Source organism: Bactrocera latifrons, unplaced genomic scaffold (assembly GCF_001853355.1).
Source record: "Bactrocera latifrons isolate USDA-ARS-PBARC rearing strain unplaced genomic scaffold, ASM185335v1 scaffold_77, whole genome shotgun sequence".
In the NCBI taxonomy this organism is placed as follows: domain Eukaryota; kingdom Metazoa; phylum Arthropoda; class Insecta; order Diptera; family Tephritidae; genus Bactrocera; species Bactrocera latifrons.
In genome coordinates, this window is record NW_017537456.1 from 488,294 (window position 1) to 515,803 (window position 27,510).

Below are 27,510 nucleotides of genomic sequence, written 5' to 3' on the forward strand. Positions count from 1 at the left end.
TATGTATGTATTTATGCATATGTTTATTTATTTAAATTTTTACTCAATAATAAATACATTTTGTATAGACATAATAAAATTCTTCTGCTTTCTTCAGTTGTTTGCAACAAACACACCAGCAATGTATAATTTTTTGCTTAATTTCTTTTATAACGTTTCGCCTACATATTTATATAACTAAGTATATGCGTTCYTCATATATATATATGTATGTATGTATGTATATATTTATGTTTAGTTTAGTAGTCAATAAGTAAAACTAAGTTAATTAAGTTTCCATTATAATCACGTTTTGTTAATTGTGTATATGTGTGTGTGTGCGTGTGTATGTGTTTGTATATGTGTGTAATTATATATATTAAATGAAAAATAAAAATTATTATTGGTGAATACTGACATGTCTGCAATCTATCAATAATATCAACATATTCGATTAAATCGTCCGCTCGTGTCGCTTGCCTCATGCTGCAAACTGTTATCACACTAGTGTAGCGCGGAGTTTAATGTGTCTAGCAAAGGGTCCGCAAACAATTTTTGATTTTATAATGAGCACTAGTAGCTCACCCGCACACGCGTATGTATATACAAATATTATGTGTTTTTGTGTTTGTTTTTGCACGGCGCTTTGCAATGGCCCAAGCTCTCTTTCATTTTTGTTATTGTTCTGTTACATTTATTTCGTTTYGTTTTGTTTATAACGCTTCAGTTTAAGTACTTTCGGCAACGCTTGGAACCACAGGAACAGGGTATCTTCTCATCCTCGAAGGGAAATTTGTAATCATAGGTCAGCTCTTCGCCTTGTACGATGCGCCGCAAGGCGAATATAATTATGTGTTTATGACCGAGTATATCCACTACCTTGGAGTAGCAATTGGGCTGGAAGGAGGAAGCGTTAATTAGCATTAATATATAATTTACGATGGCAAAAATTTAACACACACAAAGTAAATATTGTCTAGTTATATATATGTGTCCTGGTCTACGAAAAGGGAGCTAACGTGCGAAAACTAGTTTTCTGGGAAACAGCTGTTAAAAATCTCATCTTCCATCGGAAGCAACTAAAAAGTGATAATTGATTTTTTGGATTTTTTGACACCTAAACCCCCTTTCGTAGACCAGGTCACTTATATTTATACCCAGAACAGGTTATAATATTGCCACTAACACACAGAAAGAAACATTGGAAAATCTATAATGTATATGCATTGTGTGAAAAAAGTACGCCGAAAATTGTTGAATAATTATTCATCAATATTTATTTTGTTGCCTTCAAAGTAATCCCTACCAGATGTAATGCACTTATGCCAMCGATCTTTCTAGCCCGCGAAACACWTTCCATAAGTACCTTTTGGGATGACCTTCAGCTCCTTAAGCGAATTTTGTTTTATCTCTTCGATCGACTAAAAACGGGTTCTACATAGCGGCAATTACAGTTTGAGGAACAAGTAAAAATCATACGGAGCCAATTCTGCTGAATACGGTGGTTGAACAATGGCATTCACTGCGTTTTTTGCTTTAAATTCTGTCATAATCGTGGCTCGATGCAAAGGTGCTTTATCATCGTATAAAATTCATGAATTCCGGCTTCACAATTCCAGTCGTTTACGACGGATGTGCTCACGCAAACGCTTCAATATGACCAAGTAGAACTCCGTGTTGACCGTCTGTCCTTCCGGAACAAACTCATGATGCACCAAACCACGAATATCAAAAAACAAAAAAAAACCGTTTATTTTTGAGGGTTTTCCGGTTTCGGCTAGTTTTTTCAATCCATTCTAAAGATTGTTGACTTATTTGCACGTCAAACTCATAAACCCATGCCTTATTACAGTTACAATGCTCTCCATGAATGTGAGATCGGAATTCGCACGATCAGCACGTCCAAAGCGACCTGTTTACGGTACTCTTTGAAAAAAATTCTGCTTTATCGAGACGAGTGGAGCAAGAACGCATTTTAGACCTCAAATATCTGCCAAAATCACTCGAACGGACTCGCGAAAGATGTCGACCTCTCTTGCCATCTCTCTAAAACTTGCCTGACGTTTTTCATGGTGCTTGATCCTTCACTTTTCTAATATTTTCATCACTTGAAGAGGTCGAAGAAGAGATTTCCAGGACGAGGCTTTGTACCACGYGTAAATTTGTGTTTTCGATAAAACTGAATCACCGTAAGCCTTTTCCTACACTCGTAACGATTCCGCACACGAAATTTGAGATAAATTCTTTGTTCGATATTTTTATCCATTGAAAAATCGCAACACACTACTGAGATGTAACGACTTAAGCAGCTGCTGTAAACAAAGTGCGCGGCTATTTAGCTAACAGCAGCCCAGGGTATAGCCCTTCTTGAAAATTGTTCCAACAAATAAAAAAAAAATAAAAAAAAATCGGGGACGAAATGATCTCAATGAACGCTTTAAATACGATCACTTAAAATACATGCTGAGCATATTTCTCCTTAAGGGAATATTTAATAGMCTAACTTTTAAACAGATCAAGCAGTATACCCTCCTAAATGCATTAYCCAACAAGTGAGTCATCGSTTTTATTAACAGTGAATTGTTTTTGCTTCAAGTCTGTACTCACCTCACAGGAGTGATTTATGAAACGCGCCGCATTGCCGCGCATAGTTGCGTCCACCACCAAGTTATCGTCAATCTTAAACATATAACAGCCAATGCCACGACTATTGTAGTTGCGTTCGCGCTTGTCGGTTAAAGTGGAACGTATCAATTCGCCAGCATATTCAATAACCATTTCGCCTGTGCATAAATAAAAAAAAAAAAACTAGTAAAAAGACATAAAACTGGATGCAAAAGTGCAACKTACCCGCTTCGATGTCTTTCGTGCAGTAGAGACCGCGTCCGTGTATGTGCGAGCGGAAGACGCCAACATAATCTTTGTAGGTTTCCTTGAGCGTACGATATTTCATAGCCATCGGTAGRTTACTGCCCGTGCCGCGTCTGAAAATGCAAGCGCGTTTAATAAAAATCAAAGCATAAACGGTTTATTTGCAACAAACTCACCTTGGTATGAGCTCAGTGTCGGAAGGCTGCACAAAYACCTGTATGGGTTGTTTGCGATGTCTCGATGCCAACCAGCTGAACATGTCGTATTCGGAGCGCGTCGCATATGGCTCACAGCGCGCAGAATCGTAGGGATTCTCCTGCAGCTCATCCGGATCTGACGCATAATCAAGTGAACCATTCAGTTCAATATTGCTGCCAGCCAACGTGGCGCTCAACAATGCAGCGTTATTGCCAGCCGCCGYTGATGCGCCGSCATTTGTTGTGCCTGTATGCGTATTTGTTGTTGCGCGCTTATGGTATTTAGGCGTATATTTAGTGCAACGTTCTACGCCCGGCAACTGTTCAATTAGATACTTCAGCGCATTCGTCTTCAGACCCATCATTTGCACACCGGCCATATCGGCGAGTGGACCCTCTGGCAATGGCGACAAGCCGTGTGCGCGACGCGCCACCTGCACTGCCTCGAAAACTTTCTCCCAAATATCGGCAATCGAGCTGGATTTATAGGTGAAGCCATCCTCGCTTTGTATCTCGTAGAGYAAGTGTGGGCCACTGATTTTCTTCGGATCACGTTGCGGTGGCGGCGGCGGCGGTGGTGTTGGTTTGCGCGTCGYCAATAAAGGCTCTTGTGTGCGTGCGGCTAGTGCGCCGGCCCGCTCCACTTCGTCACATTGTCGCGCAACGCTGAGGTTACCATTAGTGTTATTCATAGCCATTGACGGTAGCAGTTTAGGCGCGAGTTTCGGCAAATCGAAATTAGTGCCTATCACTTCGAGCGAACCATTTGGCATGTGTGCGCTCATCTTGGCTGCCATTTGTGTGATGTATTCCGTAGCGGCGGCTGCCACATCGGCATTATCATCTGCGTTTACGCTTGTGTTGTAGTTGTTGGGCATGCCATTTTGATACTTCATAGAGTCGGCAGACATTTTGGCGCTGACGCTTGGCATGCCGCCGCTTAGATAGCTGACGTTATTCAATTCAATATTGGTCGCTTCCGCTGTGGTGGCCGTGGCCARTGAGTCTGCACAGTCTTCATTCGTTAAATTATCGAGTATTTTGCTAATTTTTTCTTTCACAGCGGGCTCATCACTGTCGGACATATCGTGATCGTCATCCTCTGTGGGCATTTTCAAGCTGAAACCATCATCATCTTCATCSTCATCCTCCTCATCGTCATCCTCATCATCATCCATGTCGTCCATACAATCACCATCATGCTCACATATATCACTGCCTGCTAGCGCATCCACGTGACCATTGAGCGCATACGTCTCTTCCGGTGTGGGCGTTAGCTCTTTGGGCTTTTCATTTGCCACCAGACAAGTGCCGGTGTACCGCGGCAAATTGTTGTGCACCATTTCCTGCAGCTGTTGGCAAGTTGTCGACAGCGTGGTCTCGGTTTCAATAAGGTCCAAGTCACACTTGATGCTGTCGTCGACGAAGTGCGGTTCCGGCGATAGCGATTTCATCATGATCGCCGTTTCTTGGTGGGGCTCATGCAGCTGCATTTGCATTACCTGTTGCTGTTGTTGTTGCTGCTGATGCTGGTGGTGGTGTTGTGGTGAGTGCAGCATGTGCAGCATTTGCTCATCTTTCTTCACCTCGGCCTCATAATAGATCTTGGCGCTGTTYACCGCGTTCCTGCTGTCATAGCACTTGGCGTCTACAGCGTTCATGACGGACATCTTCGGCATGACGCCGGTGGGGGGCTTCACTTGYAGCGGCGGCGTTGTGGCGACTATGTGCTCTTGCCGCTGCTGCATGGGTAGCACGCGATTTGTCGGACGGGAACCCATTGTGGTTGTCGTGGCGTTGCTGTTACTAACGTTATTGCTGTTGTTGTTGTATTGCAGTGTTTGTTGCAAGGGATTCACGATGTTCGTCGGCACGTTGACGTTGCCGAACGCCGAATTCGTGTACTGCAGACAACGCGCATTGCCGTTGTTGTTGTTGTTGTTGTTGCTGTTGGTAATGCCCGCCAACGTTGCATTGGTGTTGGTGTGCGCTGTCGCTAAAATGCTATTCTCCTGCTCATGCGGCTGTTGTTGTTGCGGCGTGGGCGGCGGGAAGCTCTCCACCTGCTCCAAGCTTAGACTATTAAACTCGATCTGTTGTGTGTGTGGCAACTGTGGCTGCTGTTGCTGATGACTACAGTCGTAGCTGTGCGTCATATTGCCGTTGGTAAGGTGCGGCRCGGGCGGATGCTGCTCCTCTGGTGCGACGCCGCCACTGCTGTACATCGTTGTGGGCGCATTGTTGTASGGCTGTTGTGGCACTACTGGCGCCTCGGCGAAATGTTGCGCCTGCAACGGCGGGGCTGGCTGCTGGTATTCGAGCAATTTGTTGCTGCTATTGCCGTTGTTGTTGGCGGTGCCGTGTGGCATTGGCATGGTGGGCGCTGGCACGTTGGCTGGCGTCAGATTATGACTCGGCTCCGTGCCAAATTGTGGTGGCTGCAATTGCGACTGCGGCTGCTGTTGTTGCAGTGGCTGCTGCTGCTGTTGCTGTTGCTGTGGCTGTGGCAAGCACACCTGCGCTGTTTGTGGTTGTGGTTTCAGCATTGCCATTTTTGTCGCTTGCTGCGCGGGGGCCTGCGGCGTTTGCAATTGCTGCTGTTGTTGCTGCTGCGGTTGTTGTAACTGTTGCTGTTGCGGCTGCTGCAGCAGTTGTGACTGGGCTGATTGTTGTTGTTGYTGTTGCTGCTGCTGTTTGTTCACTGTGTTTGCAGCCGTCTTCAGCACCTTCGGCTTCACCTCTGCCTTATTGGCGGTGATTGGACGAATYAGGTTGGTTTTGCGCGCGGCTGTCGTCACTGTTGCTGGCACGCTGGACAAGGCCTTCACCGTTGTCGCCTGATTRATGCTGCTTGTCGTTGTTGTTGTAGTAACTGAAGTAACAAATATGGACACAGCTGCCGTGTCGGTGTGGTTGGAAACTTTGCTGTAAGCAACAGTGTTGGACTGCTGCGGCGTTGCTGCTTTCGTGACTGGCGTCAGTGTGATATGCGCTTCAGCAGCTGCTGCTRCTGCCACCGCTGTGGCTGTGGCTGTGGCTGTCACGTTGGCTGCTGCAACGTTACGTGCATACGCCGGTTGTTGTTGMTGCTGCGCCTTGTTGTTGTTACTCATTTTGGACGCCAGCTGCGTGGATTGTGTCACTGTGGTGGGCAATACCTTATTCACCACTTGCTGCGGCTGCACCTTCGTAACGGTCGACATTGGCGTGGCTTTCACTGTGTTGCTGCGTTTCACCTGTGCAACCGGTGGCACCTTTGCTGTAACTACGTGCACATTGTTGTTTGATTGCTGTGGTTGKTGCTGTTGCTGTTCAACCAATTGTGGCTGGAATTGGAAACTGGACGTTGTCACAGTTGGTGTAACGGTCGCGGCTGTCACTGTGGCGGAGACGCTATTYTCGGTTGTTTGTATGCGGAATATTTGTTGTTGCTCGTTGCTTTGTAAATCATTGTTTTGTGTGGTTTGGTGTTGTTGTTGTATTACCGCAGCAGCGTTAAGGAAATTCGGTTGTTGTGTTGTAGTTTGTGGTTGTTGCTGTACGATTGTTGGCGTCGTATCGACATTGTTGAGTACAACATATCCAGTTGGTATATCCACAATGGGTTCGATTTTGCTGGCCTATAGAGAGATAAATGTGAGATGAGTTAATATGTCTTAAGTGAGGTTATGTGTGATTCAAATCTATTCGGTATTTTAYGCGCGGAGCAAATATTCATATAATCAGAGGAGCAACGAAAAAAATTAGTATTGTAAACCGTTTTATTTTAATAATCAATATAMAATTCTCTCTGGCAAAAATTGAACTTATTTATCGTCTATGAGTTCTCTTGAATGAAATGCCAATATCACATACAATGCTCTAGGCACTTCTCGATGTTCGGTTAGATGTTCTTTAGTTTGACTTTTGGCAACCTTTAAGGATTTTTACTCTCTTCGAGCAATCTCCCGCTCTTGGCACGTTTCTGAAAAGWATTTTTCCTTTTCAGAAATCTACGTGGAGTTTTAACAGTACTTTTTTCAGACCATAATTTGAATAATAATAATAATTTGAATTTTATCGTGGCTGGTCTTTGAACCAGCGACTGTTGAGGGGTATTTATGTCTAGGAAAAAGGTTAAATAATATATTTTTCTGATATCAGAAGTTTCCCACCATTTAAATAACTCCTTATACTTTTGATATAGCTCCGGTTGCTTAAGGTGATATTGAGTCCAATTAAGACTTAAGGCAAGGAGATCGACTTTTCAATTTCTTCTAAACAGATTGCAGTCTCTAAACAAATTTTTACTTTTGATAGCGAAGTACGTACCTGGAAAACTTGTGTGGTGGTCGCTGAAAAGCTGGCATTCTGACTGAGCACCCCCGGCATGGCGGTGGACACGAATTGCTGTGACGACATTACCGTATTCTGCACAATAGTCTCCAGCCCATAGTACATGGGTTGGGTGGAGAGTATGACTTGTGGTGCGGCCGCATTCGATGCGGCTATCATCTCCAAACCCGTCGCACCTCCACCAATTATCACTTGTTGCTGTTGTTGTGGATCTGCTGTTGTCGCTATGACATTGCCGCCCAATTGCAGCGTTTGCGGATTAATAAGCGTACCGATCACTTGGGGTTGCGGGGGCGCAGGCGTTGCGGTTGCTATATTTAACGGTGTAGCGGAGAGCATTTGCAAGCCGGTCGGCGTCTGTGTTGTGGTAAGCATCAGATTACCGCTGGCGTCGGTTTGCAGAAATGCGCCTTGTAGAAATTGATTTGTCGGCGCCGGTGTTGCGGTTGCCGTTATAAATGGTGTCGCCTGTGCTTGAGGCTTAAATTCATTAGCTGTCGGTATGGTCATATATTGCACCTGCGGCGTTTGTGTGCCATCGGTCGTCACAAACGAAATGATATTCTGTGGCACTGTAGCATTCGGCGCGCTCAGCTGTTGCATGACGATCGGCTGTTGTTGCCCGTTGCCGGTTTGAAAGAGCAACTGCGGCTGTTGGGCGGTGGTGGTGGCGGCCGTCAAGCCGGCGGCCTGCATTTGTTGTAGTAAATTCTGATTGAGCAATTGTGTGGCGTTGGTGCCGGTATTCAGCACTGTGATGGGCGTGGCTGTGGGCAACGACTGTATGGAGGGTTGTGAAACCGTTACAGTGGCTGCGTTTAACTTTGACTGTATTGGTTTTACGGTATTGCTGTTGGCCTTCAGCTTATGTTTAGCCGCTGTGGCTGCTTGCTGCGCTGATTTGGTGGCAACCGTTTTTAATGGTTTGCYGCTCGCRATCGGCAGCACAATTTTCTTGTCGCCATTTGTCGTCTGCAGTGTTTGGAAAGCGTTGAGCCCCTGCAGTAACGGTTGGTTGGTCATTGATTGTGTTGTGACGCCCGAAGGTAACTGTATGATCTGTTGCGTGCCATCGGGAGACGAGGAGACGGCGATAAGCTGCGGCTGCTGTTGCGCGGCCTGTACCGTGGTGGTGCCAAAGCCGGTGGGCGCCAGGGTGTAGGTGCCATTCAAATTTGCCGTCAAGCCTTGTAGCGAATTCAGTAGCTGTACTTCATCGGTGCTTGATGTGGTGGGATTTGCTGGTGAAATGAAAAAACCGCCACCTAATGGCTGGGGCGTCTGCAAGCTTTGCAGTTGTATATTCTGCAAACCCTGTATATTTTGTAAGGTCTGTATATTCTGCAGGCCTTGTACGCTCTGGAAACCATTGCTCATATTCGCTATAGGTATGCCATTGATATTCGCCTGTATGCTGCCGAGTGGTATGGCCTGCGAGAAGGCTTGTAGAAAGGGCAAACTGTTGGCGCTGCTGGTGAGTGTAGCTGTGCGTTGCGCCTGCCCCAGTTTGCTCAGATCGATGTTGGCATCCATGCCGGCCAGCGGTGGACTACCGTTTACTGTTGAACCCGGCGAGCGAGAGGTGGCCTCAGATTCGGATTCACTGGTCGAGAGCGGTTCACAGGTGGCAAGATGCCGTTGAAAGGACTCATAATTGCGGTAGGTGCATTGACAGCGTTCACACTTGACGGTGCCGGTGAACTGCGCGTCACTAGTGATGATGCGATACTCGGTAATCGAGTCGTCGACACCGTCGACTTGCATCAGCTTAATTTTCGTGTCGTCCTTTTCATCGGCTGTATGCGGCTCTATGTAACGCTTAGCGGCGCTCCATGTGAATTGCTTTGTGCGCAGCGTTGTAGCACATTCCGATTCGCTGGAAACCGACTGGCGACGTGAAGCGCTCACAGCAATTGCTGCATTGTCTTTCTTTGTGCGGTGTTGACTCAGACTCTGCAGGATGCTCTCCGTAAGACGTAGCTCGGGTAGACCTTTGTTTAGTTTGCGCTTTTTAATTGCCGCAGCTGCCGCGGCTGTGTTGGCGCTTTCAAACTTGCTAAAGGTTTTCTTGCGCAATTCGGCGGTGCTGCGTTGTAACTCCGAGGCGCACATTGCGCGCTTCAATTGTGTGCTTGTGGTGCGTGTACACGACAGTAGCGCGTCCTCCACATGACTTATGGCTATGCTGGTATTGGTGGAAGAACAGGAATTGCTGAGCTCCAATTGTTTRCTGAGTGACGAATTCGCCGTATCCTCATCCGATACCTGTGCGCTAGAGGCGCTACAATTACCACTATGGGTGRCATTTGATGCAGATAAGGCGRCTGCAACAGCTGTTGAGTTAGCAGCGCCATCTTTCGACTGTTCATTCAGATACATCTCAGCCGTTCGGCCTTCACTTGTGCCGCACATCTCCTCGTAAATCATRCATTTCGGAAAGATATCRAGCATTGAAATGCCGTCGAGCAAATCGTGTGGYAGATCCTCGAAAATGGCATCCTTAATCTCCGGCGGCAACAAGTCGGCATTGGTTTGCGGCTCTTCTTCGGTATTTTCATCTGGCGCTGGGCAAGAGTTCTGACTCTGTATTAAGTACTCGGGCAGCAGTTTTGTCAGCGTTGAATTGCGCAACTCAACCGCGTCGTAGTCRGTCAATTCACCACGCGCCAGACTGCTATGCCAACAGGCGATTTGCGCCAGGCCCAACTGGACCAGTGAAACATTCGGATTGCTGTGATCCACCGTAAAGTTGCGACCGGCATCGAGCGCTGTCAATGTGGAATAATTGTTTTGTACAACTGTGCGTACCGTATACTCGACGACCTTCCATGGTTCCTTGAAGGACCAGTATAAACGTGAGCATATAAAGTTGATCGGTATAATAGCCTCATAAGTATCGGAGAAACGTGGAAAGACACTGCCCAATTGCTTAACTTCTAGCGAGCCGATATGAAACTGCACTTTGCTGGGCTCCAACAGYTTCTTACGCTTACGATCGAGTTCCACATAGACGGGACGCGCCACCTCGAAATTCGTCTCGATTGTCAATGACGAATTACTGCGTAGCGCATTGCGCGCATGCTCCGGACAATAAACTGACTTATCGGTGAGAAACGCGCAGGCGATGTTGCGTGCGCATGAGTAGTGATAATGTTCACCRCACGACTTCACGTTGCAACCGACTGTCGCGCCACGTCCACCACAAACGGTGCACTTTATCATGCGTCCGCGCGCAATGGCGCTGTGCACATTYTGCAAAGAGCCATCGATTTCCTCAAAGACCTCAGCGGACCACATGGCGCAATTCGTGTGTACCCARCAATCATGACCGCAGTAGAGTAGCCGYGAYTCTTCGTTGAAGAGACCCTCACCGGAYTTGCGACAGAAAAGACAGGTACGCAGATCGTCGCGCGGTTTCAACGAGTACAACACCTCTTCGATATCCTCGGGCAGATCGATGACCGAACGATTGTGCGCWTCTTCGACGAAATCGTCTTGTGCATCCATTGAATTGCCCAACGAATAGGAGCAGGACTCGTACATATCCTCTTCGAGCGCRTCGGTGCAGGCTTTTGTTTCGTTTTGAAACCACGGGAATTGCTCACTCAATATTTCATTATATGCAATTACCAATTCATCACAGTTCACACTCTGTATGACATTGATCATGTCGTAATTGAATTCGGCTAGCGAAACATAGTCGTTATTGTTGATTTTCTTCTTAATATCCATTAGACTAAGCGTGTTTATTTGCGCGCTGCTATTGCCATACACACTACTGTAGCTAGAGGCCTTTAGCTGGCAAGTGCATTTATCTTGCAGCTTGCTCTCACTGGGTTTATCTTTGAATTCGTAGACATCGCTGCATTGAGAATCGCCATCGCTACCGGCTAACGAGTGCGGCAAGCGCTCGGCCTCATTGCTGAATTGTAGACTCTTCGGCTGTGCACGATGGCTTGACTGCGCTGTGCTGTTGCCACAAACACAGCGCATCTTCTTGCGCGGACTTAGTTTAAGTAGCGTACACGCTTGTCGCGACTTGCTCAGTAGCTTCAGCACGCTCATTAGACTGCTCTTGAACTCCTCCGATACGGCCATACGCCATTCGGCCGCCTTCATTTTGCAGTCTTCGTTCCGTCGCGCACACTTCTTGCAAATGAATTCTATGGCCTCGGGCAACGTGCTCAGCAGRTTGTATTGTTCGTCGGAGAGTCCCTCGCACTTCGAATGTACCCAGTGATTGCAGTTACCGCACTCCATCATCTTCAGATCGAAATCGTTGTCATCGTAACATTTCTGACAGATCGGACAGTAGTTGCCGCGTTTGCGCAGTTTGAAGCAGGGCGTGCACATGGGCAGATTGCCGACGAATTTCGAAACTTTTGTTGTGGCGCAAGACTTACATTTGAGACAATTCACACAGATGAGTGGRCGGTCGGCGCCCAGCAGGCGCTTACTAGTGCCCAGACATGTGGAATGATAGTTCTTTTGACATTTCTGACATTTCACCTTCGAACCGGACGACATATTGCACGTGTAGCAGACGGTACAACGTGGACAGAGCCAATTAAGGCGATTTGTTATTTGATTTAGTTGCTCGGGTGTGGGCGCAGCGGTGCTGTGACCCATTGTCGAAATATCCATGAAGCTAAGCATGGTATCGTCCAGTGAGGAATGCTTCAAATTATACTCATCCATTACGCAATACTGATGATATGGCTCACAGCAGCAGGCGCAGAAGATCAGTGGCTCTAAGCCGGCTGAACCGCAGAGAAAGCAGAGTGCRCGCTGTGCTACCGTTTCGGTCACGATTAGGCCGAAGCCGCTTTGACACACTTCAGCTGGATCGTAGTTCTCCCAAAAATCGATTGAGATCAATGTTTTCGGCCTTTGTGGCTCTTTGCGACGCAATAACTGCTGTTGCTGTTGTTGTTGATATGCTATGTTGGCGTCGCTGCTGATTTGACGTATCGGCTTTTTGCCGAAAGTCGTAGCGTAAGAGGAAGTTGCAGTGCTGCGCTGTATTTGCAAGTTAATATTACTTGTGTTTGAGTTGCGTGTGACCGCCTTGGAAGGCTGCAGTGGCAGCAAGGACTTCTCGGTTGCTTCRTCGACGGCGCTAAACTCTTTCTTCTCAGCAGTTGTATTGTTGCTGATTTTCGACGTTTTGGCCGCAGGTTGTCCGGCATTCGGTTCTGCCTTTGGCRCGCTACTTTCGCTAACTGCCGCGGTCTTAGCACTTTCACTTGGTTTCGCCGKAGTTAGTGACTGTGTAGGCGGTGTGATTGCCTCAGGTTGTTGCGCCACCGCTTTCTTATTAAGCGTTTCCTCAACGCTCTGCGTTGTYATCGGCTTTGTTTGCTGAATTGTTTGTGTGGGAGGCGTTTCAGCTGTTGTTGTGTTGGTTGTGGCCTCATTACTACTYTCGATCACAATTTCATCGGGCTTAGCGGGTGTTGGCGTTAAGTCCGTTTGTGYTTCTGCAGTCACCTCGCACTCGGCTATGGTAAGTCTATCTTCGTCATCCTCTTCGGTTTCTTCGCCGAAGGTGGCCAACGGCTGTCCAAGCACAATCGACGCACTGCGACAGACATGCTTTACGCGGGGCCCCTTCAAGTCGATGCGCTGGCGCTTCAGCTCACTGGTTGCTGTTGTGGTTGTGCTGCCAGTTGTTGTTGTAGCAGTAAGCGTTTGCGTGCTGCTAGCAACTAGCGCTGTGCTACTCGTCTCCGCTGCAGCAGCAGCAGTAGTGTTTGCTGTCGCTGTTGGCGATAGGGATGCTGCTTTGGCGGATCTTGTGTGTATCTCATTAGTCTCCGATTTAGTGTTGACGGCTAGCKCATGCGTAGCGGTCTCAGTTAYCGTTACTTTATTATTCGCCGCTGACTTTTGTTGACTTGTTTCACGTTCCTTCTCCTTTTCTGGCACTTTACATATGCGTTCCTTTTCTTTTTCCCGTTCTTTTTCCTTCTCCAGCAGCTTCTCTCTGCGCTTATTCTTGGCCACACGCTGTGTACTACTCTCAGCTGCCGCCGGCTCTTGCGCTTTGCCTTCATTTTTGCTATTTATGCTGTGTGTTTTTTCGAGCTTCTCTTGTTGCTGTTGCTGCTGCAATGACGGCGTYGCCTCAATGGGACTCTTCAGGAAGAGTGGCTTCTCCAGTATTGGCGGTCGCAGTATAGCCGAACTGCCGAACGTCGYATTATTCTCCGCCAGTGGATTACTTTTTAAATTCAATTTCAAACCCTCAGCTGTGGCATCCAACGTGGACTTCCATTTGAAACGTGCCGTTCCAAAGAGTCCACCCGTCGGTGAGAGATCGGCCAAATCGGTGTCCTTGCGTGTCGCTGGCTCGCCCTCATCTTCGTGGTCACGCTCCCGCTTTGCCTCTACTTGTTTGAGCAGTGAATGTGGCAAAGCGGCGCTCAAACTCAATTTGTCACCGGGTGATAATTGCAGAGTTTGGAGACACTTCTTCAGCCAGCACGATGTACAKCGCTCTTTGTAGATCTTTTTGAAATTCTTGATATGAATTTTGGTATGCGGTTGCAGTGCGCAATTACCTAGAGAGTAGTGTGACGAGGCATAGGATAATTAGTTGCGTTAGCAGTACAGTTAATATAGTTGATTTGGCGCTTACCATCTCCCTTGCAGTGCAGTTGGGAGTTCTTCAGTGATGTATTTGAGCTGTTTTTTGAGATTTTCGAGATGAACTTGCGACAGGCGATGCACGCCGGCACACCATACTTACGTGGCTGCTGCAAGTTGCTACAATGCACGGGTGTATTGCAGACGCTGCACAGGGCGGAGGAAGAACCTGGTGGAGAGTATGGGATAATTGGAATTTAAAAATTTTCAATTTAATATTGTAGTAGTGAAAATGATACTTATATACAATAAGGTTCTATTGCTACTAAATTGCAATATTTTTTGCTAAATTTTTGTTTTTGTAACTGAAGAAGTTTTAGAAGTCAATACTTTATAACAATTCGTTTTTAAAAACTAAATTAAGAGAGAAAAGTCATAAACATTAACGATGAAACTAGCATTAGCTATTTGTGCTACGCACCTGGTGAGCTTTTGCACAAATTATTTACACTGCTCATGCCAAAAGTGGCGCCAGCTGTGCTACTGGATAATGAAGCCTTCAAGCCTAACATTGCYGGCTGCGTCTTCGGCACGGTTATGGACAACGGTGCTGTTGCTGGGTTATTTAAGGATTTTGTCATAGTCGCTGCTGCATTACGTTCGGCGAGCGAGTCGAATTGCAAACGTGGCTGACGCAAAACAAAACTGTTCGCTTTCAGTGAGCTGAAATTCGAACCGAATGTGGTTGCGCCGAAGCCTGAGCTCTTGTTATCCTTGCCGCTTTTGATGCCTGCCGGAAGAAAAAACAAAACGCATATAGATATTAGAAATTTCAAATGAACCGTTAGCTTAATTGACATACTAACCTAAAGTATCGCCAGCGCCGTTGCCTGTCTCCGTATAGTCACCCAAGCCGAAATAGTTTTGTTGCTCTTTCTTCGCTGCAGCAACGCTACTGCCACTGCATGTAGTTGTTGTTGTTGATAYTGCCGTCGCCGTTGCTGTTGTGGTTGCGTGCGTTGGTTTCGCCTTTGCATGTGACACCTTCTTGCAAATGATGCCATCCTCCAGCAACCATTTATTGGGCTTGATGACACGCGAGGAGCGTGTGCTGCGCTTCGGCAGCACAAAATGCTTATCCATCACAATTTGTTGCTCCTCCTCCTCGTCTTCCTCCTGCGCGATCTCATCTTCCTCCTCAGCAGCTTTGACATGCTCATTGTCGTCATCATTGCGCTGGCAATCGCCAGCTACCTCTTCCGCCATAAATTCGTGTGTACCGTTAGAATCAGCGCTTTCCGCGCCATGCTCACGCTTGGGGTTTATATCGTTTGTATAGCCGTTTGCGGTCTGCTTGCTGGTCTCGCTTAGCCTAAAGGCCACTGTGTCATGCTTGCGGTCATCGGCAAAGGCAGCTGGTGCACCAAAAGCACAAGCAAGTGTCGTACCGCCGAAGACGGATGCGATTGCTGCGGTCGTTGATGACGCCATACCGACAGCTTGGCCACCACTAGCACCGGCACTACTCAGTGAATTTGTTGTTGCCGTCGCTACACCACCACTACCGATTGTGTGACTGGAGCGGAATTTTAAGGAATTCAGTTTGTCGATATTTGAATTGTTCTTGAGTATCTCGGTTAGACGCGACGGTCGCACAATGCATTCGCCGCTGCGTGAGTACAATAATGGTCTATTCATGCACTCCTTTTTCATGATCGAGATGAGCGGCGTGCGGTTGTCGGGATTGTAGAACTTCTTCACAGCGCTCTTATCATCGCTCGTCTCGAGTATATTCTTGAATGTGACGGTCTTTTTCTGCTTGCTACCCGATGCGGTTGAGGAAGAAGACGATGAGCACGACGACGACGACGATGATGATGACGAGGACACGGTTGATGGCGTGGCCGCTGTGGAGCATGCACTACTAACAACGGCCGCGGTTCCTGGTGCACTACCTGTCTCTTATACACATCTAGATGTGTATAAGAGACAGGAGCACGACGACGACGACGATGATGATGACGAGGACACGGTTGATGGCGTGGCCGCTGTGGAGCATGCACTACTAACAACGACCGCGGTTCCTGCTGCACTACTTGTGCTTGCGGCTGCTTTGCTGYTGTCTTTGCCGCTTGTCGTTGTGGTTGAAGTGGTTGACTCACCAATACTGTTGTTGCCGGTCGGAGCTGCTGCTGCTGCTGCTGCTGTGGTCGTACTATCACTGGGCCTTTGGCTACTGCTGCAGCTGGTTGTAGGCATTTCATTCGTCTTCGTGTTGGGTTTCTGCAAGAGCGCATATTATTTGATTAGCCCGAATACAAACACAAAGGCAGACGTGTAAAGAAGGGCGTTCAAAGCAACAATAMAAATAATATGACAAGCGCATGGGGAAGGATATGAAAATGCTTTTATTTGCGCTGTCATTGTTGTGTTGGTAAATATGTGCTCATTGCGCGCATGTATGGGTGCATGCCAGTGTATGTGTGAGCACTTAAGAATGTAAACAAAGCGGGCTTTGAATAATAATATGCTTATGAAAAGGATGCATGCGTGACAAAATTGGAATGGTTGTGCTTTGGAGTGCACGCACGCCGGCAAACTCATTATGGACACTCTTGGTAGAATTTCARATGCATACATACTTATTTGTCAAGTATTTGATTTCATTCGGYGTTTATATTTCAAGTGGGAAATTAAAATTAAAATAAAGCAAGCTTTATTTTGTATTGACACAGTTAAAGAAGATAAGCAAACAAAAAAAAAATAAAATACATAAATGAAAAATAAAATAAAATGCTAACTTCAGCTTTAATACCCTTCACAAATACTACCGTTTCCATACAAGCACTTAATTTTGATCGTTCAGCTTGTATGGCAGAAATATGCTACAGTCGTCTGATGCGAATAGTTTGTTCGGAGATTGTACCGTTGCTTTGACCAAAAATCCATAGCAAATTTCGTGTAGATATTTCGTCAAATATAAAAATTTTTCCTGCAAAGAGCTTGCTTTTGATCGTTCAGTTTATACGACAACYATATTCCATGATGGTTCAATAGCGCCGTTCTGCCGTTACAACAACAACAACAACATGGTTCAATAGCGCCGGTTCCGACAAATGAGTAGCATCATGAAGAGAAAAAGACGTGTGCAAAGAGGAAACACTCCAGTTGTTCCGTCGATAAAGTCGAAAACGAAATGTAATAGGCTGAAAATGTGCTAACTGTTTATGATTCTGATACTGTAAAAGCCAATCATGGGTAGTTTTGCTTTCTTCCATTAAATTAAAATAATGGACCATTTCRATTACCCAGGTGCTTAAAATTACAAGGCTCGGTACAAGAGGACGCGGTGTGGTAGCTACACGAGTTAACAAAATTAACCTCATGGACTGAATCGCAACAAAATCGTTTCATTTGGATTGTTACTTGTGTTGAATAAGTAGTGGGTCACTTAAGGCAATGTCAAGCGAAAAGTTTCGTTTTCTGAGCCTATGTTTGTAATTCAGGATGACGGTCAGATGGTGTTTTATAGCATTGACAGGGAATAATCTACTATGAGCTGCTCTCCTGCGGTCAAACTCGTAATTCGGACCTGTACTAACAAGAATTGCACAGTCTGAAGGAGGCAATGGTCCAGAAGTGGCCAGTAGTTGAGGAATCGTGTTCCTTAAGACCACGCGAAGCCACACACAACGCTCGCCAGAAGTCTAGAAAACTTGCTTTGGCAGTTATAGTCCAGACCTGACATCAAGTGATTACTAATTGTTCCTGTCTATGGCAATTGGTCGCCTCAGTAGGAGCTGTTAAAAATCTATTACCCAGTTTTTTTTTGTCAGGAACGACGGTTTCTGTGAGATTGGCATTATGAAATAACCACCAAATTGGCAAAAAGCGAACAAAACTGTGCATATTTCATCTAAATCGGCACATTTTAACTATGGAATAATGATTTTATTTTTACTACAAYTTGGTACGACCTAAGAATGATCCTCATATAAGAAAATGAAGAATATAAATGATTCCTATTAGGGAGATCAGACTTAAGCAATAAAATTACTTTCCTTTTATTTTATTTTGGATATCGAGCCTGGAAGTTACTATTGTGTTCTAGTAGAAATCTTCCAAAAATCATAACTCTTTTCTGGAACACTTTAATAGTGCAAAGGATAAAACTATCAGCAAAAAGTAAAACTGTCGTTTTTTGCAAACACTTTCATAGAGTATCTCACCACAGTGGTTTCTGTAAAGGGTTTAGAAGCAATTACGAATAATATTTCCCAAATTTGTTAATTTACCAGCAAACACTTACGCGTTGTAGGGCACAGTGAGTCGCTCATCGCTCTTGCATTTCACTGAAATAGGTTTAAACAACCAGTTTTTAAAGATACTTTGTTCGTTGATGAATTTCTTTATTGCAAGATATGTCATAAACATACAATTCTATAAGATTCTTTATTTAGCACAAATTTCTTTTATCGGAAATTTTCATATTACATTCATCTAATTTTTTGCCATTAATATTACTCGATGAATAGTCAGTAAATATCGACCACGATTTTTAGAAAAAATCTGTCTTTTATAGAAAAAAATCACAAGCATCTGTGAGAACATTAAATTTATCACCTGCTTGTTCAGAACCGAATAGTTCAATMTAGTCTCTAAATAAAGTAGCAAGAATATCGAGTTTTTCTTTCAATCAATGTAGAAAACTTCATCGTGCTCTCACTGGACACCCAACAAATTCGAGCTATTAATGAGTACATAACTTTTTTAGGGGATGACACATTCGTATTGTTATTGTGACGCATCTTTCAGTTGAATCACGAAATCAATGGATCTTTTAAACAGCCTGAATCACAAAAAATCTTTATATACAGATTGAAGTGATAAAATGCATAAAAATTAATATGAAAAAAAAAAACAAGAGACGAAAATATTTGTCATGACGAACATGTCAGAACAAACAACAAGAAAAGTACGTGAGAGTAACAAAAGATTCGAGTGATTATAATAAGGACGAATTCTAAAGAAGATAAAGCAGAGCACTAACGTAGAAAGATCGATAAATTAAGTGTTGAATAAAAACTGTGGTCAACCCTCATGATTTCATCAACAATCAGTTTATAATTAAGTGATGAATATATAATCAATCAGATGATCAATTAGTTGATTATGRCACTATGAATTAGTTAATAATCATAACATGAATGAAAATTATCACGCAGGTGATCAATTAGATAATGATTGTATAAGTTTAATCAAGCAGTTGATGATACAAGATATAACAATTTTGTTTTACTTTTAATTGCAATTACAAGCTTAAAGTTCTTCAATATAACTYTCGCAATAATAAACAATAAACTGAAAATAGCAAAATTTAAAGAAATTAGTTAAAAACGAACACTGTTATAAAATAGTCACGGTTCCAGCAATATTAATGAATTAAAAAGGAATGCTGCTAGCGTAAAATTACAAAAAAAAAAACAAAAAACAAAAAAAAAAAAAAAAAACTGTACGCTGCACGACATTGTTGTCTCGGAAATGAATAGTAATTAAGCTCATTGTATAATTAAGCTAATTGTTTAATTTTATGTGTTTGTCTATGCATAAATCCATCCATAACAATGCATGAGTAGTCATCGTCAATGATGAGCAGGTGACCGATTAAGTGATTAAATAGAAAGCTTTAAGTTGTAAAGCTACAGAAAACTTTTTGGTTTAGTAAAAAATTTATGAAATAAGAGAAAACGGTAACTTCGGCGGCACAAAAATTTTAATACTTTATACAGGTGCATATTTTACAGCATAAAAGGGTATAAAATATCTTTTTCTCAATACTGATAGCTCAGTTTGTATGGCGGTCATATGCTATAGTTTTCCGATTTGAACACTTTGTTCGCAGATTATAACACTGCCTTGGACAATAAAGTGTGCCAAATTTTGTGAAGATATTTTGTCAAATAAACAAGTTTTCCATACAAGCACTTGATTCCTCCTATCAAAAAAATTAAAAGCCTTTTTTCGAAAGCTCTGTCAAAAAGCTCTCAAAACACGCAATGAAAGCGGTATTTTCAAACCGATCCTTTAAAAGGCTCCCCAAAGAAAAAACAGTAAAAACAGACTTTTTAAATGTTACTGTCCAAAAGCTCTCAAAACATTAAGTGAAATGTGGATTATACAAATGATCTCTTAAAAAGCTTTCCAAACACTGAATAAAACCCGCATCTTTAAACATCACTGAAAGAACGTGTTATTTTTTTTTTCTTTAAATCCGCCCAAAAGCTCTCAAAACACTCAGTGAAAGCAGCTATTTTGGTATGCTAGGTAAGCTTATTGCTTGTTTTATACGCTATAARATGAGCTCATTAACAAAATCAACATTAAATGTTGGAAAGAAAACAAAAACAAAAGCACCCATTTAATCGGGCCACACCTCGCACTTTAAACGGTCAAAAAGTTTGCGTATAACAAAGTGACSACGAAAAACAAATACCATTTTGAAGCAGCAATTTGTAACGATGAATCAATCCTTCTAAATGCCATAAAAGATCAACACAATCAACGGTGAGGCCAACCGACTACCTGTGCGGACGATTGCCGCAAAAGAAAACAAGAACAGCACGGAAGGCAAACAAAAGCGTAAACAACAAACACATTAAAGCTGCAAGGCAGAAAATAATCGAATTAAAATAAAATAAAGGAGCTGCAATAAAGTTGGTGTGTGTGTGTGTGTGTGGCGTGTGGATAACCGACAGCGAAGGTATTTCAAAAGGGGCAAAAAGCCTAAAGGAGCTTCCACAGCAGTATCAGACAAAGCTAGTCTCACCAACTTTGAGGCGCGCGCAAATGCATATTATTACAGCGCACTATAAAAACAAAAACAACGAAAGATTTGCAAACTAAAAATGTGTAGAAAAAAGAAAAAATTATAATAATAATGATGAAGGCAATGTAAGGAAGCGCAATGCAATCAAAAACACTCACCACTGCAGCGCCGCCTTCGTCGTCAACACAACCATCTTCCGTACCGGCAGCAGCACCACCACCACCGCCAACACTACTGTCACCGTGCTGYGCAGTAGTTGTGCCCACACCAGCGCCATTTATAACCRCATCAAYGGCCATGATACACGCTGCCTCGTCATCGTCCGTGTCGTTTGTCGTCGCACAAAGTTTGCCAGCGACAGCGAAGGGATTCGAGATGCGCGTAAATAGCGATGTGGCCGGTGTTGTCGCTGCGGGTAACGCTGTTGTACTTTTATTRTTACAGCTTGTTAGTGTGGCATTGTTGTTGCCAGCGCTGCTGCTGCTGCCGTTCGCTGTTGGTGGCGGTGATGCGCAATTAAGTTGATTTTGCTTTTGTAGTTGCCGTAATTTGGCCGATGACGGCAGCATCACCTCGGGCTTGGCAAGATTCAAGTTTTTAAATTTACCATCACGCTTACTGCGACTAAATGCCAATGCCACCGTCGTTGTGTTGCTGCTGTTGATGGTTGTTGTAATGGTGGCGGAGGAGGTTGTTGTGGAGGCTGTTGAGCAGCCGGATTGCTGTGATTTGCGACTAGTAGACGATGCATTGTCATCSTCGTACTCATCCTCGTCGATATCGTCATCGGCAACGGCRAYGCGTTCAACATCACAGCCATCATCATCATCCTCATCCATTKCAGCATACTCGGGCATATCTGCAGTGTGCGCATCCATCTTATCGTCATCTTCAGTTGGCATTGTCATTATGGCAGCTTGCTGCTTCTTCGCATTATGCGCTGCCACAGTCACCGTGCAATCAGCATCAACTTTATCATTCGCTGCTGTGGTATGCCGCGTTGCGCGCATTTCATCGTCTGCTTTATCCACACTTTCATCGCGTTGTTTGTTGTCATCAAGTGCAGTTGTGAGCTTTTTATCTGTTGTATCCTTGTGCTTGCTTTTGCCACGATTGCTGCTCCTACTTTTGCCTTTGGCGCCGCTCACACCATTCAACGCTGCTCTCTTCACTGCCGTCTCGGTAGTGTTTTTCGCAGCAGCGCATTGYTTGTGTGTGGCAACATTATCCGCAGCGCTAGCGCCACTATTGCCACTTGCGCCATTGCTGCTGCCGTTGTTGGCGGCGCTGCTGTTGCCATTCACATTTCGGCCATTGCGTGCGCCGCCGCTGCCACCAGCGCCACCGCTCGTACCGGATTGGCTGCTGCTGCTGCCGCCTCCGCCGATACCGCTGCTGGGACCACCACCCTTTCTATTGTGACCATCTTCGTCGTCATCACAGTTGCCGCCACCGCCGCGCTTATCACCGCCGACACACGTCGTTGCCGACGCGCTTACACCATCCTCCGGCTCGGTCGCCGCCGTCGTCGACGCATCTTCATCTAATTGTAATACACTGATGCGTTTGCGATTAATCGACTTGGACGGTTTCCCGGGAAACTTGGAGCGGCCCATAATAATACTCGTATGAAATTTGCATTTGCGAATGCGTCACCATTAACTGTAAACTAGTCACCACACGTTATTACTTTTTTTCACGATTTTAACCCGTTTTAGCGCACCGCAGGGATTTGCGCGTCACGTCACTGTGTGCAATTGTTCACTACTCGCCGATTTGGCCACCCCGTTTGGGTGCTAATTTCTTTCGTAACACAAACGACACGTTTCTGCTGCAATTCCTTGCGCGTGCACACGCTTCAAAAACAAAAACTATTCTGCTGTGCTACAGTTTTCAGTCAATCCGTCAGCCAAGTCTCTATTCCACTCCACTTTGTGTAGGATAAAAGGTGTAAAGTGTAGTGGTGCCGCCTTGCGTATGTAAATGCTATTTTATGTGTATGTGGTGTGCGTTTTTCCTTTCCAGCGCAGGGTATTAGTCGACAGCTGGCTGTATTGTTTTTCTTTTGCACCTTTTTGTTTGGTGTGTTGTGTTGCCGCGCGCTGCTTCCTTATTGAGTGGCGGTTTGTTATTTAGCTCGTTCGTTGCTGGCTTGTTTGGTTTGTATGCTGCTTTTGACTTGCGTGACCACCTTTTGCTTGCAACCAGCCGGACGACTATTGGTTTTTGTTGCAGTTGTGTTGTGTACCCACACCACCCGTCGTTACAAATACACTCGCGCGGTGCAACTAAAAACAGTTCCAGTTGTGGCAAGCTGCTCGCGTTGCAAGGCTTGATGTTTTAACAACTCCCTCTCACTCGCAGGCTCTCTCTCTCTCCTAACAATGCTCTCACACTGCGTTCGTTTCGGCTCTCCCCAATGCGTTTATATGCACTTTTCGTATATAGCGCGCGCTCTCCCACTCTTTCGCCTTATCTGCTTTGACACGTCGATAGTTCTGCTGCTCGTCCTCTCGCTTCACCCTCGTTCTGTTGCAAACAATACCTGTTTTTATGCGCTACAACTTTTGGGAAAAAATTAATTTTCCTCGCCGTGGTTGCAGCTGCAGCTGAGTTGTGAGTATAAGCACGCTTACTTTTATAGTAGCGTCGTGTGTTTCTGCTTAACGCTCTGCTCGCGCTCTCACACGCCGAAAACTGTATGCGTTTTTGTTGTATTTTTTTTCGYTTCGCTATTGTTGCAGGCACGTTGACCGACCGCGTGTGCCTGCTTGTTGTTGTTGTTGTTGCTGTCTTTAGCTCGAATTTTCTTTGCTCTAAAATCGGAATGCTTCACACCGTCGTTGATACTTTCCTTTGCATCTTCCTCCTCTTGACGTTATGACAGCTCGTCGTTGTTTGCTGTTGTTGCTTTTGTTATATTTTCGTCTCACGTTTGCATGTGTTCAATCTCAAGGAACATGCAATTAGGGTAAACCGAGACTCTGTGTGCCTGTACGGCTGACAGCACAAGGACTGGGAACGACGTGTTTTTGTTCGGTTTTGCGTAGTCGCAAATTCTTTGCGAATTTCGCTGCTACTCCACTAATATTTTCTGTTGGTTCGGTTTCTATCTCTTTCTACCTCTCACTCTCTCGCTCTCTCTTATACCCTGTGTTTACGTTTTTTTTAAATAATGTTTCTTTTCACTTTGCTCTCTTGCGTTTATGCATTTTTTTTAGCGAGATCTTAACTTGTTTTTTTCCTTTTGATTGCCTCACATTTTGACCATATTTCGGTTTTTGGCTGTGAGATTTTGTTTAAGCGTTTACTGAGCGCTTTCTGGGGATTTGATAAATGTTTTTCGAGTGCTGGTTTGTGGCAAACGCTATTTTTGTAGTTATCTGCAAAGAAGAAGGCGAGAAAATTTTACAGATTAGAAAAAGAAGCTTGAAAGAGAATGTTTGAAACAAATAAATCATAGAATATTGTGGAAAAGTTTTAATTTTTAATAAAATATTGCGTCTAGTTATTCGAACACTTGAGCCAGCATAATAACGGTTTTTTTTGTGGGTGTGAGCTTGGAAGCTAGTGGGGTAAATGACAAGGGTGGGTTGAAATATCAAAGTGGTTAGTAGAGCTGCGAGTTAGTATTGAGAATCGGGAAATGATTGAAATTAACAAAAATTAACAAAATCACGAACGTCTGAAAAACKAATTATTTATTTTATTTTCGGGCGGAAAGCTACCGAGAGTAATGATATTGAGTCGWCAAAGGATTAAAAATTGATTTTTATGCGATAGACGTACGAAAACTGAAAGTTAATAAAGCTGTTTTGACTRCATACGTTTCAAAAGTTCGGGACAAGTAAAAATTATGCCTGATTTCGTTAGCTGAAGTTATGAATTACTCAGATTGCTGGCCATAAGAAATAAAAAACAAAACACGGCCTTCACAAATACAAAAAATTCCATACAAGAACTGGCTGAGCACAAAACAGAAAAATTGCTCATAAGCACTAGGAAAATTGAGAAATAATAACTCTTACTATAAGAGAGTGTGTACTTCACAGCCACAGTTGAAGTATTTAGGGGTAATATTGGACTYCAAACTGAAACTCGAGGACCACTTGGCATACAATGTCAGTAATACTATATGCTGCACCAGTATGGCTGCAGGCACTAGACATAAAGATGTCAGTCAGACCTATAAAAGCGGTGCACAGAATCACAGCACAGCAGAGAAACAAGTGCTTTCGCTGGATATAAGCAGCTGTGGTGCTAGCTAGTATATGAGCTATTAGGGCCACATACAGAAATAAATAAAAAAGAGAGGAGAGAAAGAAGAGCATAATTATATGGCAGCAACGGTCTCTAATTTCACCAAAAGACGGTGAACCCACAGACTTATACCTGACAACGTGCGGACCTGAATTTCCAACTGACCCAAATCTTAAGCGGGCATGCCTGCTTCAGGGACTATCTAAAAGTTAGAAACTGCGCTAATTAACGGTGTTAAATTTGTCTGCACTTATATGTCAGTTCTCTGATAAGTGGAAAGCTGTTCGCGAAGCGTTAGTCCGTCCGTGCTAAAGATGAGAGGTAAAATGTTTCGCCACTCCCACGAAGTAATACCTTATCTAGTGGTTCCGTAGGAGAGTCTTGAGTTTGGCGTACAATAACTTGACTTCGAACCCTGTTAGGTACGATCTGAATAGTTTCTTCATACAGTTGCCTTGGACAATCAACAATCCATGCCATTCGTGAATTTATCTCGTAAAATAAAAAAGTTTTCTTTCAAGTAATGAATTTTGATTGATCAGTTTGTGTGCCAGCTATGAAAATGAAAACATGAGCAGTTTTTTTGGGAGAAAAGAACATGTGCAATATTTCAGATCGATGCCTCAAGCAGACAATTTTCAAATTCCCTTTACATTTTTTAATGTTTTTAATGATTTTTAAATTAAATTTGCAGATCATGATAGAATCCAATTTCTTTTAACAAAATCTTACGTCATAAATCTGATCATGGAACTATGCCGAAGCAACATTTTCTGGCGAGTTAGCGAAACTTGATTTATTCAAGAGCTCAAATGTGTATGTGTTACGCAGTATAACTCTCGAAATCCCTATAAAACTGGACTCTTTGTAACGAGATACTTATAAAGCTAAACATTCACACTGCCGAACATTAAACTYCAACGCGAGCGGGGCAATATTTTCAGAAAGACTTTCTGCATAATTTGCTTTCCATAAAAGAAACGCAAACAAGCTTAATTTGTCCATGGGTTAGAGTTCTTACGCTTAATTAACCATAACTTTAGCTTCCGAATAATAATAATAATTAAATAATAATGAAGTGTTTTTGAGTCCGCCGAGATTACGTTGGCATATTATTCAGTTATTTCCTGACGGTCGGAAAGCCTTCGCATGAGAATGCCAGCACTTACACATACTTACAAACTCATGTGTAATTYTGTAAGTACTTCTTCTGCATGGCTCTAAGTCAATGCACTGTGACGGCGACAAATTGAATTTAATGTCAGTTAGCTGCCGCTTCTTCAGAATGCATGAAAAGCTGCTGCTGTGGCACGGTATGTGGGGAGAGAGAGCAACTTAAGAAAAGGAAAGGAAATGAAAGTGCCGTGATGACTAAGAGGATGCTTGAAAAGCTTGTTTAAGCAGCGGGCGGCAGCAGGTGATGCTCACTGAACTGGAAACGTGTTGCTAGTTGGGCAATCAACGTCAGCTGCCAGCAAACAACAAGCAACAACCGGCAACCAGCAGGCAACCGCCAAGTAAGTGCCAAAGCCACAAATAATCAGCGAAATAGCAGCGATGCGAAGGAATCATAGATGTCTATATCCATTGCGATATTTTTCTTATACACGGTAGTAGTTGCTGGTTGGCGTTGTTGTTGTTGTTTTTTTTTTTTTGTTGGCAGCAGTTAGCTACTGTTTGTGGCCTTTTTTGCATCTTGACAAACTGTACGCGATTTTCCTGCAACTAAACCAACTGAGGCAAGTAAGTAAGTTAGCAATTGACTGGCTGACTGCCTGGCTGGTTCGCTGAGAAGTGCCTTGTAAACATACCATGTGCACGGGTTTGTGTTAGTGTTAGCGCACTTTTCTCACTCACTCACTCGCTCGCTCGCCGGCCGATGCCTCCACCTCTAAGCACTTATCCGACACAACTTGACCATATCAAGCGCGCTACTAAAACTAAAGAAGCTTATTGAAGCGTTATTATGCCAGTCGTTGCTGTTGTTGTTGCAGCAGTTGTTTTCTGCTGCTGTGGAATGTCAAACAGTAGTTAGTTGACGTGARTAAGGTAATTTTTGCGGGCGACCAAAGGGCGGTCGCTAGATGGCTAACTAAATAAAAGCGCTGATACTGATAAATCAGGTAACCTGTTTACAACAACACTGCGAAACGTACAAGCAGAACAGCGAAGAGCGAGAATCAGAAGACTGGCAGGCACAGCTCAGCAAAAAGGGTTGGGCAGAATATGGGGAGTTATGTGCGCTGAGTGAAAAATGAAATTAATTAAAAGCAAAAATAACAAGAAAGATGTGTGTTGTTGGTAGCGGGGTATAAGGGAGTTAGTATTCCTCAGRCAAGTAATCTGTAGGGTTACACACACATACAGTGGCAAAAAGAGTGTAACAGCAGCAAGAAATCTTTTTTTTTTTATTGGATTTTTACTTTGAAAGGCTTTATTGCGAGTATAGTTCCA

General features: G+C 44.2%; 1 protein-coding gene across 1 annotated transcript in view; it reads right to left on the reverse strand.

The window, feature by feature from the left end:
- Nucleotides 1-575: 575 nt before the first annotated feature.
- Nucleotides 576-27,510, reverse strand: part of LOC108976511 (histone-lysine N-methyltransferase trithorax) — a 58,312-nt gene continuing 31,377 nt past the window's right edge. The window contains exons 2-11 of the mRNA XM_018945672.1: nt 20,955-24,179; nt 16,067-16,253; nt 14,837-15,925; nt 14,452-14,760; nt 14,023-14,199; nt 7,359-13,945; nt 3,027-6,667; nt 2,830-2,963; nt 2,587-2,762; nt 576-876 (exon numbers count right to left, since the gene is read on the reverse strand). Of these exons, the coding sequence (XP_018801217.1) occupies nt 703-876; nt 2,587-2,762; nt 2,830-2,963; nt 3,027-6,667; nt 7,359-13,945; nt 14,023-14,199; nt 14,452-14,760; nt 14,837-15,925; nt 16,067-16,253; nt 20,955-22,412 (13,932 nt within the window). The 5' untranslated portion in view covers nt 22,413-24,179 and the 3' untranslated portion in view covers nt 576-702. The remainder of the gene's footprint in view (nt 877-2,586; nt 2,763-2,829; nt 2,964-3,026; nt 6,668-7,358; nt 13,946-14,022; nt 14,200-14,451; nt 14,761-14,836; nt 15,926-16,066; nt 16,254-20,954; nt 24,180-27,510) is intronic.